At 35.4% G+C, this 15702-nt stretch overlaps 1 protein-coding gene across 1 annotated transcript in view; it reads right to left on the bottom strand.

The window, feature by feature from the left end:
* The window catches only part of PKHD1L1 (PKHD1 like 1), a 153967-nt gene that overhangs the window by 34192 nt on the left and 104073 nt on the right, over positions 1 to 15702 (bottom strand). The window contains exons 54-62 of the mRNA XM_030863107.2: positions 15210 to 15298; positions 14715 to 14863; positions 13331 to 13460; positions 11157 to 11275; positions 8943 to 9072; positions 6949 to 7122; positions 2498 to 2601; positions 1058 to 1187; positions 204 to 325 (exon numbers count right to left, since the gene is read on the bottom strand). Of these exons, the coding sequence (XP_030718967.2) occupies positions 204 to 325; positions 1058 to 1187; positions 2498 to 2601; positions 6949 to 7122; positions 8943 to 9072; positions 11157 to 11275; positions 13331 to 13460; positions 14715 to 14863; positions 15210 to 15298 (1147 nt within the window). The remainder of the gene's footprint in view (positions 1 to 203; positions 326 to 1057; positions 1188 to 2497; positions 2602 to 6948; positions 7123 to 8942; positions 9073 to 11156; positions 11276 to 13330; positions 13461 to 14714; positions 14864 to 15209; positions 15299 to 15702) is intronic.

Below are 15702 nucleotides of genomic sequence, written 5' to 3'. Positions count from 1 at the left end.
TGGCTACTGGAGCTCACAACATCTTTAAAGAAAGTTCATTCACTCCTTTAATCAGCTCACTTTATCCACAATCTTTATCTAAGGAAGAAATCATTTTCAATGACATTTTGAGATTTACAAATTCTACAGAAATTATAATCTTCAATAAGAGAATTACAAATTATAATTTTGTCTACTTATAATTTTAAATTTGTTCACACTACCTCAATTGCTGCATGCCAGAGAGTTGAGCTCAAGTCTTTTCTGTTCTGATAGGTTCCTGGCCAAACTGAAAGTGTAACCAAGTTTCCTCGGACTCTGTTGGCATCCCCCCATATTCTCATGCCTGGAAAAAAAGAAAATTCCCCCAAATGAGTACTATAGGGAATGTCTTTCATTTCTTCCATGAAATTAGTTTTCTCATTTGAACCTGACAAACAAACCCTTTTGATTTTAGAGTGAACCCTCTGAACTCTTTGATACTCTACCTCTTTAATAGACTACCTGAATTAAAATCTTTTGTTAAATATGTGGGTTCACAGGCTCCACCTTAGATTTTAACAAATATACACACAAATTTTATACACCTTAAATGAATTTGTATTATGCTTTAGACTGATATTCAAGAAAGGACAACCCCCTAAATCAAATCAAATATATATTTTTAAAAAATTATCTTTATTTGTGAATAATCTTTTTGTTTTATATGTGAGAAGTATGTTAAAAGTCAGGAATTTAAACTATTGGTGATTAAATAACTCACATAAGATCATGGTCTGGTAAATAATTCTTCTAGAGCTATACTGTCCAATATGACAGCCATAGCCACATGTGACTACTTAAATGTAAAGTAACATAATTAAGTACCATTAAAATTAAAAATCCAGTTTCTCAGTCACATTAGCCACATTTCAAGTGTTGAATGGCCACATGCAGTTTAGTAATTACCATGTTAGCACAAACATAGACCCTTTATTTCCATTCTTGAAGAAAGATCAATTGGACACCCTGGCTCTAGAGTTTGCAGACAAGGCTGTCTCAGAAGACATGTTATTGGACTGAAATATTATCATATTACCTTCCCCCACTGTAAAGTGAATCATGTTATCATCTATGTCCAATCCATCTGTCCCAAATACACCAACTGCAGGGGAAAAGCCACTGTGAAAAGCACAGCCTTGAATATAAGATGAGCCACGTTCTTGAATCTATAAAACATCAGGATTCAGTGAACATTTTAAAAACAAAGTTAAAGGATATTTAAAGAAAAAAATTTGAAGTAGGTGTTTTCAGAAAACAAATCTTGATAAACAAAATACTCAATTTACATTCCATGAAAGAAGATGACTTCCCAGCAGACCTTTTAATGCTGGGAAATGTCCATATACCTTCGGTTTATGATTAAAAAGAGCAAAAAAGAAATGCTTATTTTAAATGTGAATTAAAAATTCTCAAGTGCTTTTCTATGCATTTATATTTCTATCATTACCTATAAAATGCTAAGGAACTAAAAATTATTTTTCATAACAGTTTATTATATGATGAGCAGGGATTTTTTGTTTTAACCACAGAAGTCGATACTCAAGGCAGGGGTTACAATTCAAATGTCTGTAGGAAACAGTCAATAAGTAGTTTAGGGGTTTCAATTCCAAACCTACATGATTTAAAATTTTTATTTATTTATCTTTATTGACATATAGTTGATTTACCACGTTGTGTCAGTTTCAAGTGTAAGCAAAGTGATTCAGTTATACATATATATCTATTCTTTTCCAGATTCTTTTCCATTATAGGTTATTACAAGAATATTGAGTATAGTTCCCTGTGCTATACAGTAGGTCGTTGTTATTTTATGTATAGTAGTGTCATATATTAATCGCAGACTCCCAATTTATCTCCCCTCCATAATATATATATTTTTAATCTTATTTTATTTATTTACTTTTCATATTTTTATTTTATATTGGAGCATAGTTGATTAACAATGTTGTGTTAGTTTCAGGTGTACAGCAAAGTGATTCAGTTATACATGTATCTATTCTTTTTCAAATTCTATATAAGAAATATGCTCTTTCTCATTTTTTCTTAAATCAGCAGCCCTCTAAGCATATTTATTTTCCCACTTTTGACAGAGGCATGGATATACAGACATGCTTTTCATTTGAGAAATTTAAGCAACACTCACTTTGTTTAATAGTAACTGTTTGGAAATATTTTTCGTCATTGTAAAGTAAAGTAGAAATGTGAAATACTATTATAGATCTTCAATTCTTTCACCTTTTATGCTCCATTTTCCGTTTTTTTTTTTTTTTACTGACCTTAAATAATGCATGAAATGGTTGGCATCAAATACTGTTGTAGTCTAAAAATGTTAATGAGAAATACATCTAAGAAAGTTTTATTATATTAGATTATAGTCTTAGCAATTCTAAGATATGGGCATTTAGTAAAGTTAAATGAAAATCAAATCAAAATACTTAATTTTGGGTATATGAAAAAATTAAAATAAAGTACAAACCTGTCCCAGGTTAAGAAATGTTACAGCGTATCTTGGATCCGTGCTATCCCTGAAGCCCTCTTGACCGCTGTGATAAAATTCCACATTACTTATTCTTGCATTTCCTAGTGGGGAAAAGAGTTACACATTTTTTTTCCTTGAAGCTGAATAAAAATTTTTGAAAAACTGCTAAAGTTTTTGTAATTTTCCAAATGACAAATTTGTTTTCAACTTTTTCATGAAAATTGTATTCATTTTTCTTTGCCCTTTTAATCCAAATAAGGCAATGTCTCTGAATTTGTGTTTTTACTGCCCCTCACAAGAACCTTTTCAGACATTTCTCTTTCTGAATAGCGTTCCCTCTCCATGACATTTTAATACCACAGATATACTACATATCTGTCAAGGTATGGAGGCCCTTTGGAGGACCACAAACTGGTTTTTTTTTTCCCCCAAGAGTCAATTTTCACCTATTGGTAGTGATACAGTCCCTGTTGAGAATGCATGGCATGAGGCACAAGTTATAATTTACCTGACATTTCAATTTTGATGCTCTAAAGAGCTGTTAAGGACATAATCTTTACATAATTTTTTCCAGAATATGCATTGCCAAGTATCTGCTGATCGAGTTTGTCCTAAGTGCCACTGAAGTGACAAAAGGCAATTTCATAGATTATTAAGAACAGCAATAACAATCCATGAGCCATGACTCTGTGCCAAGCTCTGTACTAAGTGCTTAACAGGCAATGTGTGGTTTAATTCTCACACAACATCTGTGACTTCGGAACTTTTATAATTCCTGTCTTCTATACAAGGAAACTGAGGCACAGAGTTTCATGGCTGGTAAAAATACAGTAGAGGGTATTCCTTGTTTCAAAAACTGATATCTAATAAAATACATTGGAGAAGAGTTGTTTTACACTAGAAGGGAAAAGCCTGTCTGGAAATCCATGAGCCAGCGATTAGGTGTATGGTGGAGAACATAAGATTAATAAGATAGATACAGAGAAGAAATGATTACTACTGACCCTGGACCTACAAAAGCTATAGATCCTTTTTCTTTACTTACATCACAAAATAATTTATTGGAGCAAGGAAAGGTTGACATGTGAATAGGATCCATCATGGGGCTTTAAGTATCCAAGATCAGAGTAATTTCATCCCTCTAATCATCTAATTCTTTATCTTTAAAAAGAGGACAATATTTATGCCATAATACTATGAGGACTGAATGACATAATATGTGTTAAGTGCTTAGCACAGTGTCTGGAATCTTGTATTACTTTATGATCCTCATTACTATTCTCCTCGTCAGTTAAGCTTCTGTTGGCAGATTATGACCAATAGGTAGAAGTTATAGTGGGACAGCTGCTTGCTCAATATAAAGATTTTCTAAAATGAGAGCTGTTGCAAAATGGAATAGGCAGTATTGTAACCAAGTGAGCTCCTGCTGAAACAATTCAAGTCAAGAATAGAGGATTACTCCTGGTACCCAGATTGTGAGATTGAAACACCAGCTTCCAATAAAAAGAACCAGGGTTACTTGGAGGAAGAACTTACTCCCAGTCTCAGCAAGGAAAAAAAAAAAAAATTATAACATGTGCTTGTCATATCAGAAAGTGAAGAAGCTAAAAAAAAAAACCCAAAACAGTCAGGGACTTCCCTGGTGGCGCAGTGGTTAAGAATCCACCTGCCAGTGCAGGGGACATGGGTTCAATCCCTGGTCTGGGAAGATCCCACATGCCTCAGAGCAACTAAGCCCCTGTGCCACCACTACTGAGCCCACGCACCACAACTACTGAAGCCCACGTGCCTAGAGCCCGTGCTCCACAACAAGAGAAGCCACCACAATGAGAAGCCCGCACACTGCAACAAAGAGTAGCCACTGCTCGCCACAACTAGAGAAAGCCCGTGCACAGCAATGAAGACCCAACGTGGCCAAAAATAAATAAATAAATACATACATACATACATACATAAATTTGTAATTAAAAAAAAACCGTCATAAGGCGGAGGGCTTAGGCGCCAACATGAAAAGGTTCTGAAGGTCAACGAGAGGGCATTTTCAGTATCAATAAGGGTAACGTTCACAATGGATTAGAACATAACAAATATGTTTAAATCCATGGAACTAATAATGATACTAATAACAAAACAAAACAAAACAAAAACCCCTTGTTACCTTTGGAGGATTCTTGGCAACCAACTCATTGTTTTGAAAACTAGTTAATAAGAGGAAAGAATCAAACATTTTTTCTATCTAAACTACCCTTCAGGGTAGTCAAACAGTGGTCTGGGGAAGCTTCTCTTTAGAGAAATATTTGAGATTATAAATGAGGAGGGAATAGTAGAATTAAAATATCACCATTTTAAATCTCAGTGATTCAATAGATCCAGGCGATGATAATAACTGCTAACATCACAAAAGGAAAAACAATCGTACATTATATGCCTATTAATGGAAAAATAACAACCAACTATGAGGAATTATTGCCTAAAAACTGAGTCCCAGTCTGGTCAATTTGCTAGTTCTAAATTTGCTACTTATGCATAGAAAATACAAGGGAGGCAGGGACTAGTTAAATTCTAGGGATGCATCACTAAATTCAGACTATTGGAAACACTATAGGACAGATGACTTAACTTCTTTTATAAATAAATTGCAAGGAAAGAGAAATGAATTAGAGATTTAAGATTCATAACCAATTGCAACATGGATTTTATTTAGACCCCGATGAACAAAGACAGTGAAAGAGAAAGAAGGAAAGAAAGAAAGGAAGGAAAGGAAAGAAAGAAGGAAAGAGGAGGGGGAGGGGAAAGGGGAGGCGGGAAGGAGGGAGGAAGGAAGGGAAAGAAGGAATGAACTGGAGGATTCTGAACAATCACTTGATGTTTAGACATTATTACTAACATTTGAAAATCTGATTCTTAGAGATGTTTTTAAAGAAGTCTTTTAGATTTACACACTGAAATATTTCTAGATGAAGTAATACATGGTTGCTTCATTCATAATAGCCAAGATATAGAAACAACCTAAATGTCCATTAATGGATGAATGGATAAAGATGTGAGATACCTCCCTATCTATCTATCTATCTAAAACATTCCACTGTGTGTATACATATATCATATCATTCAGCCATGAGTGAGAAAGAAGGAAATCCTGTCATTTGGGACAACATGGACGGACTTTGAAGGAATTATGCTAAGTGAGATAAGTCAGAGACAGAAAGATAAATGCTGTATGATCTCATTTATATGTGGAATCTAAAAAAGCTGAACTCATAAAAATAGAGAGTAGAAAGGTGGTTATCAGGACCTGTGGGGTGGGAGAAATAGGGAGCTGTTTAAGGGTATAAACTTGTAACTAGTAGATAAATAGTCCTGGAGATATAATGTACAACTTAGGGATACAGTAAAAATACCATATTATAAACTTCAAAGTTGCTAAGAGACTAGCTCTTAATTGTTTTCACCACACACACACAAAAATAATAACTATATGACATGATAGAGATGTTGCTAATGCTACTGTGGTAATCATATTGTAATATATAAGTGTATCAAATCAACACATTGTAGACCTTAAACTTACACAATGTTACATGTCAAATATATCTTAAAAAATATATGCTTGCTGCTTCAAAATAATCCGTGGGCTTGAAGAAAGTCGGTGGGCTCAGAGATCAAACAAGACTGGCCAAAGTTGATACCTGTGGTAATTGGTGATGATAAGCATTATATTATACATTTCTCTATCTTTGAAATGTATTTGAAAATTTCCTTCAAACAAAAATAACAGATCAGTGCGCTTGTTATGAAACGATTTCTGTTTGAGGGCAAGGTTGGGCTAGCTGTTACCTAAGGTCCTTGTTAATTTGATAATTATTTTGCCTCTAAAGATAAAATTAGTAGAATAATGTTAGGAATTTGGTTCTGGAGGGTGGTACCTGACTGCATCATCCCTCTCAAGCCTTTATTTTTCAATGTGTTAAAAACAAGACATCACGCCCAAAATGGAGTCACTTTTGCTAAGCCCTCCATCATCAAACAAACTTAATTACAGTTTCAGTTCTCCTGAAATGGAACCTTAAACCGGTCCATCACGAATTGCCTGATCAGCATTGGTTAGGTAATCTGCCTGATAAACCTCTGCCCCCTACACGGGAAGTAACCTTGCAATAACCAATCCTCTTTTCTGCCTAGTAAAACTACCTTGTTCCTGCTCCCTTTTGCCTATAAAAGTCTTTAATTTTGCACAGCTCTTTGACGCTCCTTTGTATCAGCTAGATTGCATGCTGCCCAATTCATGAATCCTTGAATAAAGCCAGTAAGATCTTTAAAATTTCCTCAGTTGGATTTTGTTTTTTAACACAAATGATCCTGTAAAGGAGTGAGGATTATTTAAGAACTAAACACGGAAGAGACCCTGCTACATTTCATTTAGAAAAATAAACTGAATTTGTACTAACCTTTAAATGTCACCATATTTTCAGTGAATGAGCTGACTAGGACGCGTGCACCAAAAGATTCCTTCAGCCAACCTGGATAATCCTCACCAAGTATTTTGATGTTCCTATTCAGTATCCCAACATCAGCTGCTAACGTGTAGCTCTGACCGGTTTCAGGAACAAGGTATCTTCCAGCTGCAGCGGAAGGACAGTTAGATTACTACCAACACTAAGAAATACCTGTCTTTATTAGTTTCTTTGCAGCTCACAGACCACGTAACTTTCTAATATGCCAGAAGTCAACACAAATACGTGAATTGATTAGAGTTACACGCTTAAATGTACACAGATGGCAGTTGGAAATTATACCTTTTTATTTATAAAATAAATATAATCAAATGTATTTCTCCTATTTACAGCAAAAAGGTTATTATAATCAGCACTTACAAACTCACTGCTTCATAGGTGTTTTGCAAACACTTCAAATTATACACAAAAACACTCTTCGAGACAAGTTGGGAAGCTTACTGTAATTTTAACAGATGAGGAAATGAGATAGAGAAGTAAATGAACTTGCCCAGGGCCATGTAGACAGTCAGCAATACGTAGGTATTACCTCTCCTGATGCCTAAACCTTGGTTTGTTCCTCTTTTCCTGTGACATATTTTGTACCAACTACAATTCTTTATAAATATGTAGTAGTATATCAAACATAGTCTGTACATTTACATCTTAATAATTTTAAAACAGAACCTAGGGGCTTCCCTGGTGGCGCAGTGGTTGGGAGTCCGCCTGCCAATGCAGGGGACGCGGGTTTGAGCCCTGCTCCGGGAAGATCTCACGTGCTGTGGAGCAACTAGGCCAGTGCGCCACGGCGGCTGAGCCTGCGCTCTGGAGCCCGCGAGCCACAGCTGCTGAGCCCCCGTGCCACAACTACTGAAGCCCACACGCCTGGAGCCCGTGCTCCGCAGCAGGAGAGGCCACCGTAGTGAGAGGCCCACACGCCGCAATGAAGAGTGGCCCCTGCTCACTGCAGCTGGAGAAAGCCAGCGTGCAGCAGCAAAGACCCAACACAGCCAAAAATAAATAAATAAAATTTTAAAAAACAGAACCTAAATTACATTCTACATTTCTAGAAGTCTTACCCAAAACTTTAAGACAAGCAGGTACATTTCAAGCAGAGAGAAGTGTTTGGTACTTTAAATGAAAGAATCTATACTGTTGAACTTCAAACACTGTTTTACGATTAAAGTGTTCTTCAAAGAAACCTTTTTCTTTTGATTTAAAGAAAAAATATGTGATATAGAATGACAGACACGTGCTTCTATCAAAATACTGCTTTAAAAAGTTCTTTTAAGTTTCTTTTTCATGCAGGTCTGATATCCACCAGTGCATAATGCCACCTTAGCTGTAGTTCTCAGGAGCATCAGAAGTATCTGAATGGCTTTTCTAACGTTACACTCCTGTCAGCTTCCACTTCCTGGGATTCAGATGAAGGTAGCATGTGAAATGGGGAAAGGCTGGGGTGCTGGGAAAGCCCTGATCCTACAAGTTGAAAGATCATCTTCAGTCGATTCTGATTAATTCCTTCTTTCCTTGAGAATTAGAGTTTTACCATTTTGCTGCAGCTTGTCTAAGTGCAGTTACCGCTGAGGAATGTGTCAATGAAACAAATCAGGACAAAGATGCTCTTGGATCAAGGGTGCTCAAATTTCAGTGTGCGTAAGAATCTCTGGAAGCTTGCCTAAAACAGAAAGTGTCAGCCTTATCCCGTAGAATGTAATGGTCACTGCTGAATATTTGCTGAATGAATTAATACACACAGCAGGGACTCTTTGCAGCCAACACACAAACAGTAGCATCCTTTGGGTACCAGTGCCAATCTAAGTGAAATGCTCCTCTAAAAATCTGAGATGTTTCATCAAATGACTGTAATTACAGAGGAGAGCACTAAACTGTGAATATTTCGAGACATTTAAATTATATATCTATTTGGTTAAAAAACAGCCACTTACCAAAGTGAGTATAGGAAAGGGTATCATTGAGAATGAGAATTTTGTGATCATGCAGGATTTTAACGATACTTCTAATTTCAGTCTGGTGGAAATCATAGCTTGTGGTTGTTATCACAATCTCTTCTCCTTCCTTAGAAAAATTCAAGTGCCAAATTCAAGAACAATTTTTAAAAAATAGGTTTATATTTCTTAATAACTATTAAATAATTCTAATTTAACTTACATTGGTTACAACCATGGTATTATCAGCGAGAACAAATCATACATTTAGGTCTCTAAAATAAATATGCTTTTGTTTGATAGCAAGAATTCTATATTTTGAATTATCTCAACATTTCCTTAAGTTGAATTCAGTCACTTAATAAAATCACAGGTGATATACATTTTTAAAATTAGATATATCAAAGCAAATACATTCATATTTTTATTAAAAATTGCTCAGGATAATACCCTTAAGACTTAAAAAATTTCCCCCAGATTTTTTTTTTTTTTACACAGTTAACTATCACTGGATATTCCTGAAGGGTAAGAAAGGCAGAGATAAGTGACAGAGCATGGTCAAGTCTTAGAATCTCTGTATATCATATATGACAAGCTCCTCTTTGTCAACCAAGTCTCTGCTCAAAAGTACTTGCAGGGGACGAAAAAGAACTTTTTCCTCTACCCTTCCAAGTTCTCAGCTGGGACCCCTGTAACAAAAGTCATTAACAAGAGAAAAGCATATAGATTTATTCAATATAAATTTTACATGACACGGGAAATGAAGCCCTGAAGAAATGGTTAAACCTGAGCATTTTTATGGAAGAGTGGAGAGTAGAGGAAAATTGTGATAGGGTATGAGCTAAGTGTAGGAAACTGGGAGAAACAGCAAGGGTTGGCCATTCAGATTCTTCTCTGTGTCACTTTGTCTTCAGAGCTGAGGATGTCTCTTTCCTCTGGGTATAAGGAGGGCAACTCTCACATGAAGGTTTTGTGACCTGCTTCAGGGGAAAGCCAGAAAGTCCTTCCTGCACGTGCAGAAATTTCTTCCCTTAAACTATTCATATTTTGGGGTAGCATGTCCTGAACCCTGTCATACCCTTGGGAGAGGCTTTCTCTGGCCACTCTATTTAATGTTATCTGCCACCCTCTACCATGGCAGTCTCTATCATCCCTGTTTTATTTCCTTCATCACAAAGATTATAATCTGAAATAACACACATTTATCTGTTCATTTAGTGTCTGCCTCTCCCACTTCAATGCAATTTCCCCTATAGTTTGACCAATTTCTTCACAAATGAATCCTCTATGCCTAGAAAATATCTGACATTAGGCTAAATATTAATTATATAAATAATATGCAGAAAATATTAACTGGATAAATACTAATAAATGATAATTAGATGAATAATAGGGATATTTAAATCATTTAACCACCTTTTAAAAAGTAATCACACCTCAACTATCACAAATATGAATATATTGTAAGTAGCTTATAATAACTCTCAACAAATCCTCCTTCTATTTACTGATTTTACACTACATTAAGAGAGCCAACCCCATATGTTTTGATGATTTGTATTCATTTACTCAGACTAAGCCTCACTTTGTTCTGTGACCTTATAGCTTATTCTCAGCAGAAAGGAACTGGCTGAAATCTGAGAGCCCGGAAAAGTAATCCATCTATTTCCTTGACCCTTTTGCATTAAAAAGAGTATTTGTAAAACATGTGAGTCTGTGGCCTATGCAAGCCTGGGAGTCTAGTAGAGATCGGAATTGCCACCATTCATATTTTACCAAAATCTCTTATTTAACTCAGGCATGTTTTGAATATCACTGGGCATCAGGATTTGTTTTCTTCCCAAATGCTTAACATGTAAAATCACAAATTAGAAGTAAAGAGATAACCAAGATAACAATAAAAGGTATTTAAAATAATTCTTTTTTCTGTTTTGCAAGAATTTGTAAATAAATATTTTTTACCCCCAAACTTTCATATTTTCCTTTCATAACTAATATATACATAATGTTCTTTATATGTTCTGAAGAACCTTTGACACCACAATTTTTAAATGCCTGCTATCAAGTCAGCTTTCTGAGTGCAAACTAATTGCAAAACATACGTTTCTCTTCTGGTTAATCATGTGACAAAATAAATGTCCATTGGAATAAAGAAGAAACCTTAAGTTGACCCATGGCGTGTTTTCACTTTCCACCACATAGTAATTCCTCTACCTGCCAATCCACAGCATCCATCAGAGAGAGGACTTTGGAACCTGCCTCTGCGGTGTCTGAGAGCTTAGTTTTATATATCGAACGTGGAATTCCATGAAGATCCAGCTCACCAAACACCCCTACAGGAAAAAAACACACTCCTATTTATTCACTGCATAGAACTGAGTTACGTGCTAGTATAAAATGAAACAGTTAGTAGATATATTTTAATAAGCGACTGAACATTTTAGAATGAATGGAAAGAATTGGGGTTATCTGCTCAGGGCTATATAAGAAGGCTTTGGCCCTTTGCCCTACTTCTAGGAATCTGGTCTCTATAAATTGAATTAGTATACAAGGATACATCAATGAGGATGTTTAATACAACACTATTTGGAAATATTAGAAAAACTAGAATTAATCCAAATGTATATCATTATAAGAATGAAGGAGTAAATTAGAATATATTACTAATACTGTAGTGTAATATGCTATAAAAATGAAGAGTGTTACATGTTAAGTATCAATCTGGAAAGATATTCATAATATGTTAACAAGAAAATTGCACGGTAATATATTTAGTTTGACCATGTTTTTGTATAAGGCACCACAAGTCATTTTATGTAATATGAATACAGGCATAGATAAAAAGCACGAAAAACACATGTAAAAATTGCTAATGTTAGTTTCCTCAAGGGGAGAGTAGAAGATGTATGTTTTCTCTTGATATGGTTCTGTGTTGCTAGAAATGTTATTTTTGAAATAAAAAAATAAACACATAAAAGCAAACAAAAATTTTTTAAGACTGAATTTGTTTGCCTCAGGAAATTTTTCTTTAAGATTTGAATTTGTCTGTCTCGCAAGAGCTAATTCAATTTTAAGCCACTTTTTAATCCCCTTTTTTATTGTCACTGTTTTAGAAATTGTACATGGGAGCAACTGAAGCACATTTATGTGTCTTTTAAATAAATGTGCAGTGGTATTAATAAAAGCAGTTATTTATTAGGACCAAATTAAACCCTCTCAGGTCCTTTGATTTCTAGGCTCGAATAGGAATATGTACAGCCACACAAATGCAACCGGAAAATTAAAACTTAGCAACAGTTATGACTGGATAACTGATAGCGAGGCAGGAGACATAAGGGCCCCCAGGACAAATGGTTTGAGTTCATTCCTTGTGGACGGATACTCCGCGGTGGGAATAACAGGACAATTGAGAGAGGAGGCTGGGTCCTGCCCAGATAGAAGATAAGAGACCACATATTCTTCATTCTTGAAGTCAGGAGACCTCCCCGACTACACATGAGCAGAAAGGCTCCTTGGAGGTCAAAAGGGAGTGATTCTAAGTGATGGCAACTAATGCTCACTACCCATAGGCCTCTTCGGTAGAATCCATGTTGGCTAAGAGATGCACACGCACACATGGGAAAATCCTGAGATACACCAAATACGGACTCTGAACCAGGCAAATCAAAATGATTGGTCAAAGGAAACAGGGAAGAAATGCCCCATAAAAGTGATTCAAACTGCCACGAGGGTACGACTCTCTCTCTGAGTTCACCCGTGTGTCTATCCAAAAGTACTGTACTCTTTTTTTCTCTTAATAACACTTTACTTGTTTCACTACTTTCCGTCTTTGTGGGAATTCTTTTTCTGTAAAGCTGTAGGGCCAGGGCCTTGTCACTGACCACTGGTGTAGTGGCTAGGGTTTGGTGCTCTCACCACTGCGACACAACCTCAATCACTGGCGGGGAACCAAAGCCCTGCTTCAACACCCGAGATCAACAGCAGAGCCAACTGATCCACAGATTTTTAATACTGTGTAGGAATAATGCATAAGAAAGTTACCTTTTAGGGGAAAAGTACTAAAATATGAAAAATATTTTTGCTTATATAAAAGAAAGATTACGAAGAAAACCAGATTAGAGAAACAATATACATATGGAGTGATTCACTAATGTTAGTGTTGCAATAAGTTACATTTTGGAAATATGCACATCTGTATCTATTTTAATGTGACATGATTTAATTTTTTAAAACCTCAGCAACTTTTATAACCTGTTACTACAAATCAATGTCTGTAAAAACTTCTGAAACCATAACATCATGAACTCATAACAAGTCTTTCAGTGCTACACGTTTTAAAGTAGATTTGCAAAACTAACATGACTCTTTTGGTATCTGGAAACACATACCTAGGACCTTTGATCCTTGATTTGGTCCTTCTGGAAGAGCCCACTCTGGAGTAGAATGATTCCCTCTAAGAACAATCTGTAATTCTCCTTTAAAAGGGTTATCTTCCCAGCCACCAATTAATCTACCTCCCTGTAGTGAAGCAGAAAATTGTTAATACTTCAAAACTGAGCAGGAGAAATTTCCCCATAAGAAAGGAATTAGGAAGACTGGAAGCCTCCCCTAGTAAAAATGAATGAATTTTTGTTTTACAAAGAACAGTACTGTAACTAGAAGTGACCTTAATTTAACCCATCCACTTTGGGATGGGCAGTTTAAATGATTTTTCCAAGGTCAAATTCAACATCTACTTACTGTCAGAACTGGACCTGAAACTGAGACCTCCTAAAACCTAAACTAGTGCTGTTTGAACAGATCACACTGTACTTTAAAATAATGCGGCATATATAAAATATACTCTCCTATTTATATCTAAGCTATGTTATTCATGAGCCATCACTATTAATAAAAATTGCTATTACTAAATGCTTGCTGATTCTATGCCAGGCATAACATGCAAGGTTTTACATATTTTATATCATTTAACCTTTACACTAAACCCATGAATTGGAATTACTATTCTCATTTCATAGGTGAGAAAACTGATGCAGAAAGAAGTCAGATAACGTAACCTGTTACCAAACTATTAAACAGTGAGGTAAGGATTCAATTATAGCATTAATTTACCTCTAAGCTCTGTATCTAACACCTTTAAAGCATTAAAGGCCTAGTTTTATGAAAGAAAGGCTCCCACTTATTCTTTAGTGGTGCTTAATACCTTTTTGGTTAAGCTATTCTTTTAAATGAACACCAATAAAAGACTGACAGAACAATTAAATTGACTAAACTATTACATGTTCAAGACCATCTGAGATTTATGACAGAATGAGGTGATTATTCCAAACAACTGAAATATTTTTATTAGTCTGCTCCTGGTTTTCATAATCCCACCTATATCCATTCATTTTAAGAAATACTGTTTGCTTTCTTAAAAAAAAGGCTTGAAATCTTTTAATTTTTTTTCCTCAGAACTCCAGTGGATTCTCTGTTAGTAGCAGCAAGCTGTGAGTTTAAATTTACCTAATAATAATACAAATATTCTAAAGGATTGAAATGGAGCAAACCTCGCACTAAAAAGTAGCATGATAATTACTGCTTTAGGAATGTGTCATTAATATTTAAAGGAGAGCAGAAATATATTGAACTTAGGCTTGCATTTCATGGGGTAGAGCCAGTTGTGTTTTAATCACATCAGGTGCATATGCTTTCTTATAATTTGCTTAGTAAATCTCCAACATTTTAGCATTTGGCTAATAAGGGTATAAATTATAAGACTGTCACTCTTACCTGCAGTAATATGTAGGTAGCATTCAAAACAACTTTTCTATAAGAAGACTCTGCAGCTCCCACATTATGTTTATCTTCCAATTCTAGAACCCCCCAAATAACGAGTCTTTCCATTGGTGGAATATCTGTGTCTGCCACAATCCATGTTCCTATAAAACAAGACTTTAGTATATGGAATATAACATAATCCATAGACTATAGCCTATAGATAAAACACTGACAGCCCTATCAGTGAGTCCTAATTTAGAAGTTGGTGAGCCTTTTTCCACACAATGACTAATTCTTCTCTCTCTCAGAAAATCCATTATTCTTAATATTCAGGTTTAAATCCACATAAAACCCAGAAGCGACGTCTGACATCCAGGACACAACAACTGAATCCATCTCTTCACATCTTCTCTTTCTCCAAGGTGTGCTGCATAAAGGTATCTACCCTAACTGCTAACTATTGTGGTATAAACACAGCATTTTATTTATTTACATTTATGCATTTACCTTCAGGAATAACAACATTTGCTCCTGGGTGAGGTATGGTATAATTATTTTCTCGAGATGACTGCCAAAAGGAATCATTTGACCATAAGCTGAAAAGAGAAAAGAAGTATTTCCATTAAGTTTTATCTCTGTCTATTTAATGAGCATCTCCTTAGAGTGTAGCACTATACTAGATGTTTTGGGGATGACAGAATGCAAATTGGATAGTTTGTAATTTCAGTAAATAGACAAGCTAATGTACGCTATTAGTAAGGTACTCAACACACACAATTACATATATAGTTTTTTCTCCATTGAAGAAAACTTCCTTTCCACCCACAATCCGAATCACATTTTCTCCTACTAAATCCTTATTGTGATACCCTAATTTTCTCTAAAATGTAAATAACTTAACTTCCTTATAAGATTTCACATGGTGGAAAAGTGAAAAATGCATCCTTTGTCCATTTAAAGACCCTTACATATGGCGCTATTTCATAGGGAAAGGGACAGG

This window comes from Globicephala melas, chromosome 17, assembly GCF_963455315.2.
Source record: "Globicephala melas chromosome 17, mGloMel1.2, whole genome shotgun sequence".
In the NCBI taxonomy this organism is placed as follows: domain Eukaryota; kingdom Metazoa; phylum Chordata; class Mammalia; order Artiodactyla; family Delphinidae; genus Globicephala; species Globicephala melas.
Note: the sequence above shows the minus strand (reverse complement) of the source record. Positions and strands in the feature narration are given on the sequence as shown.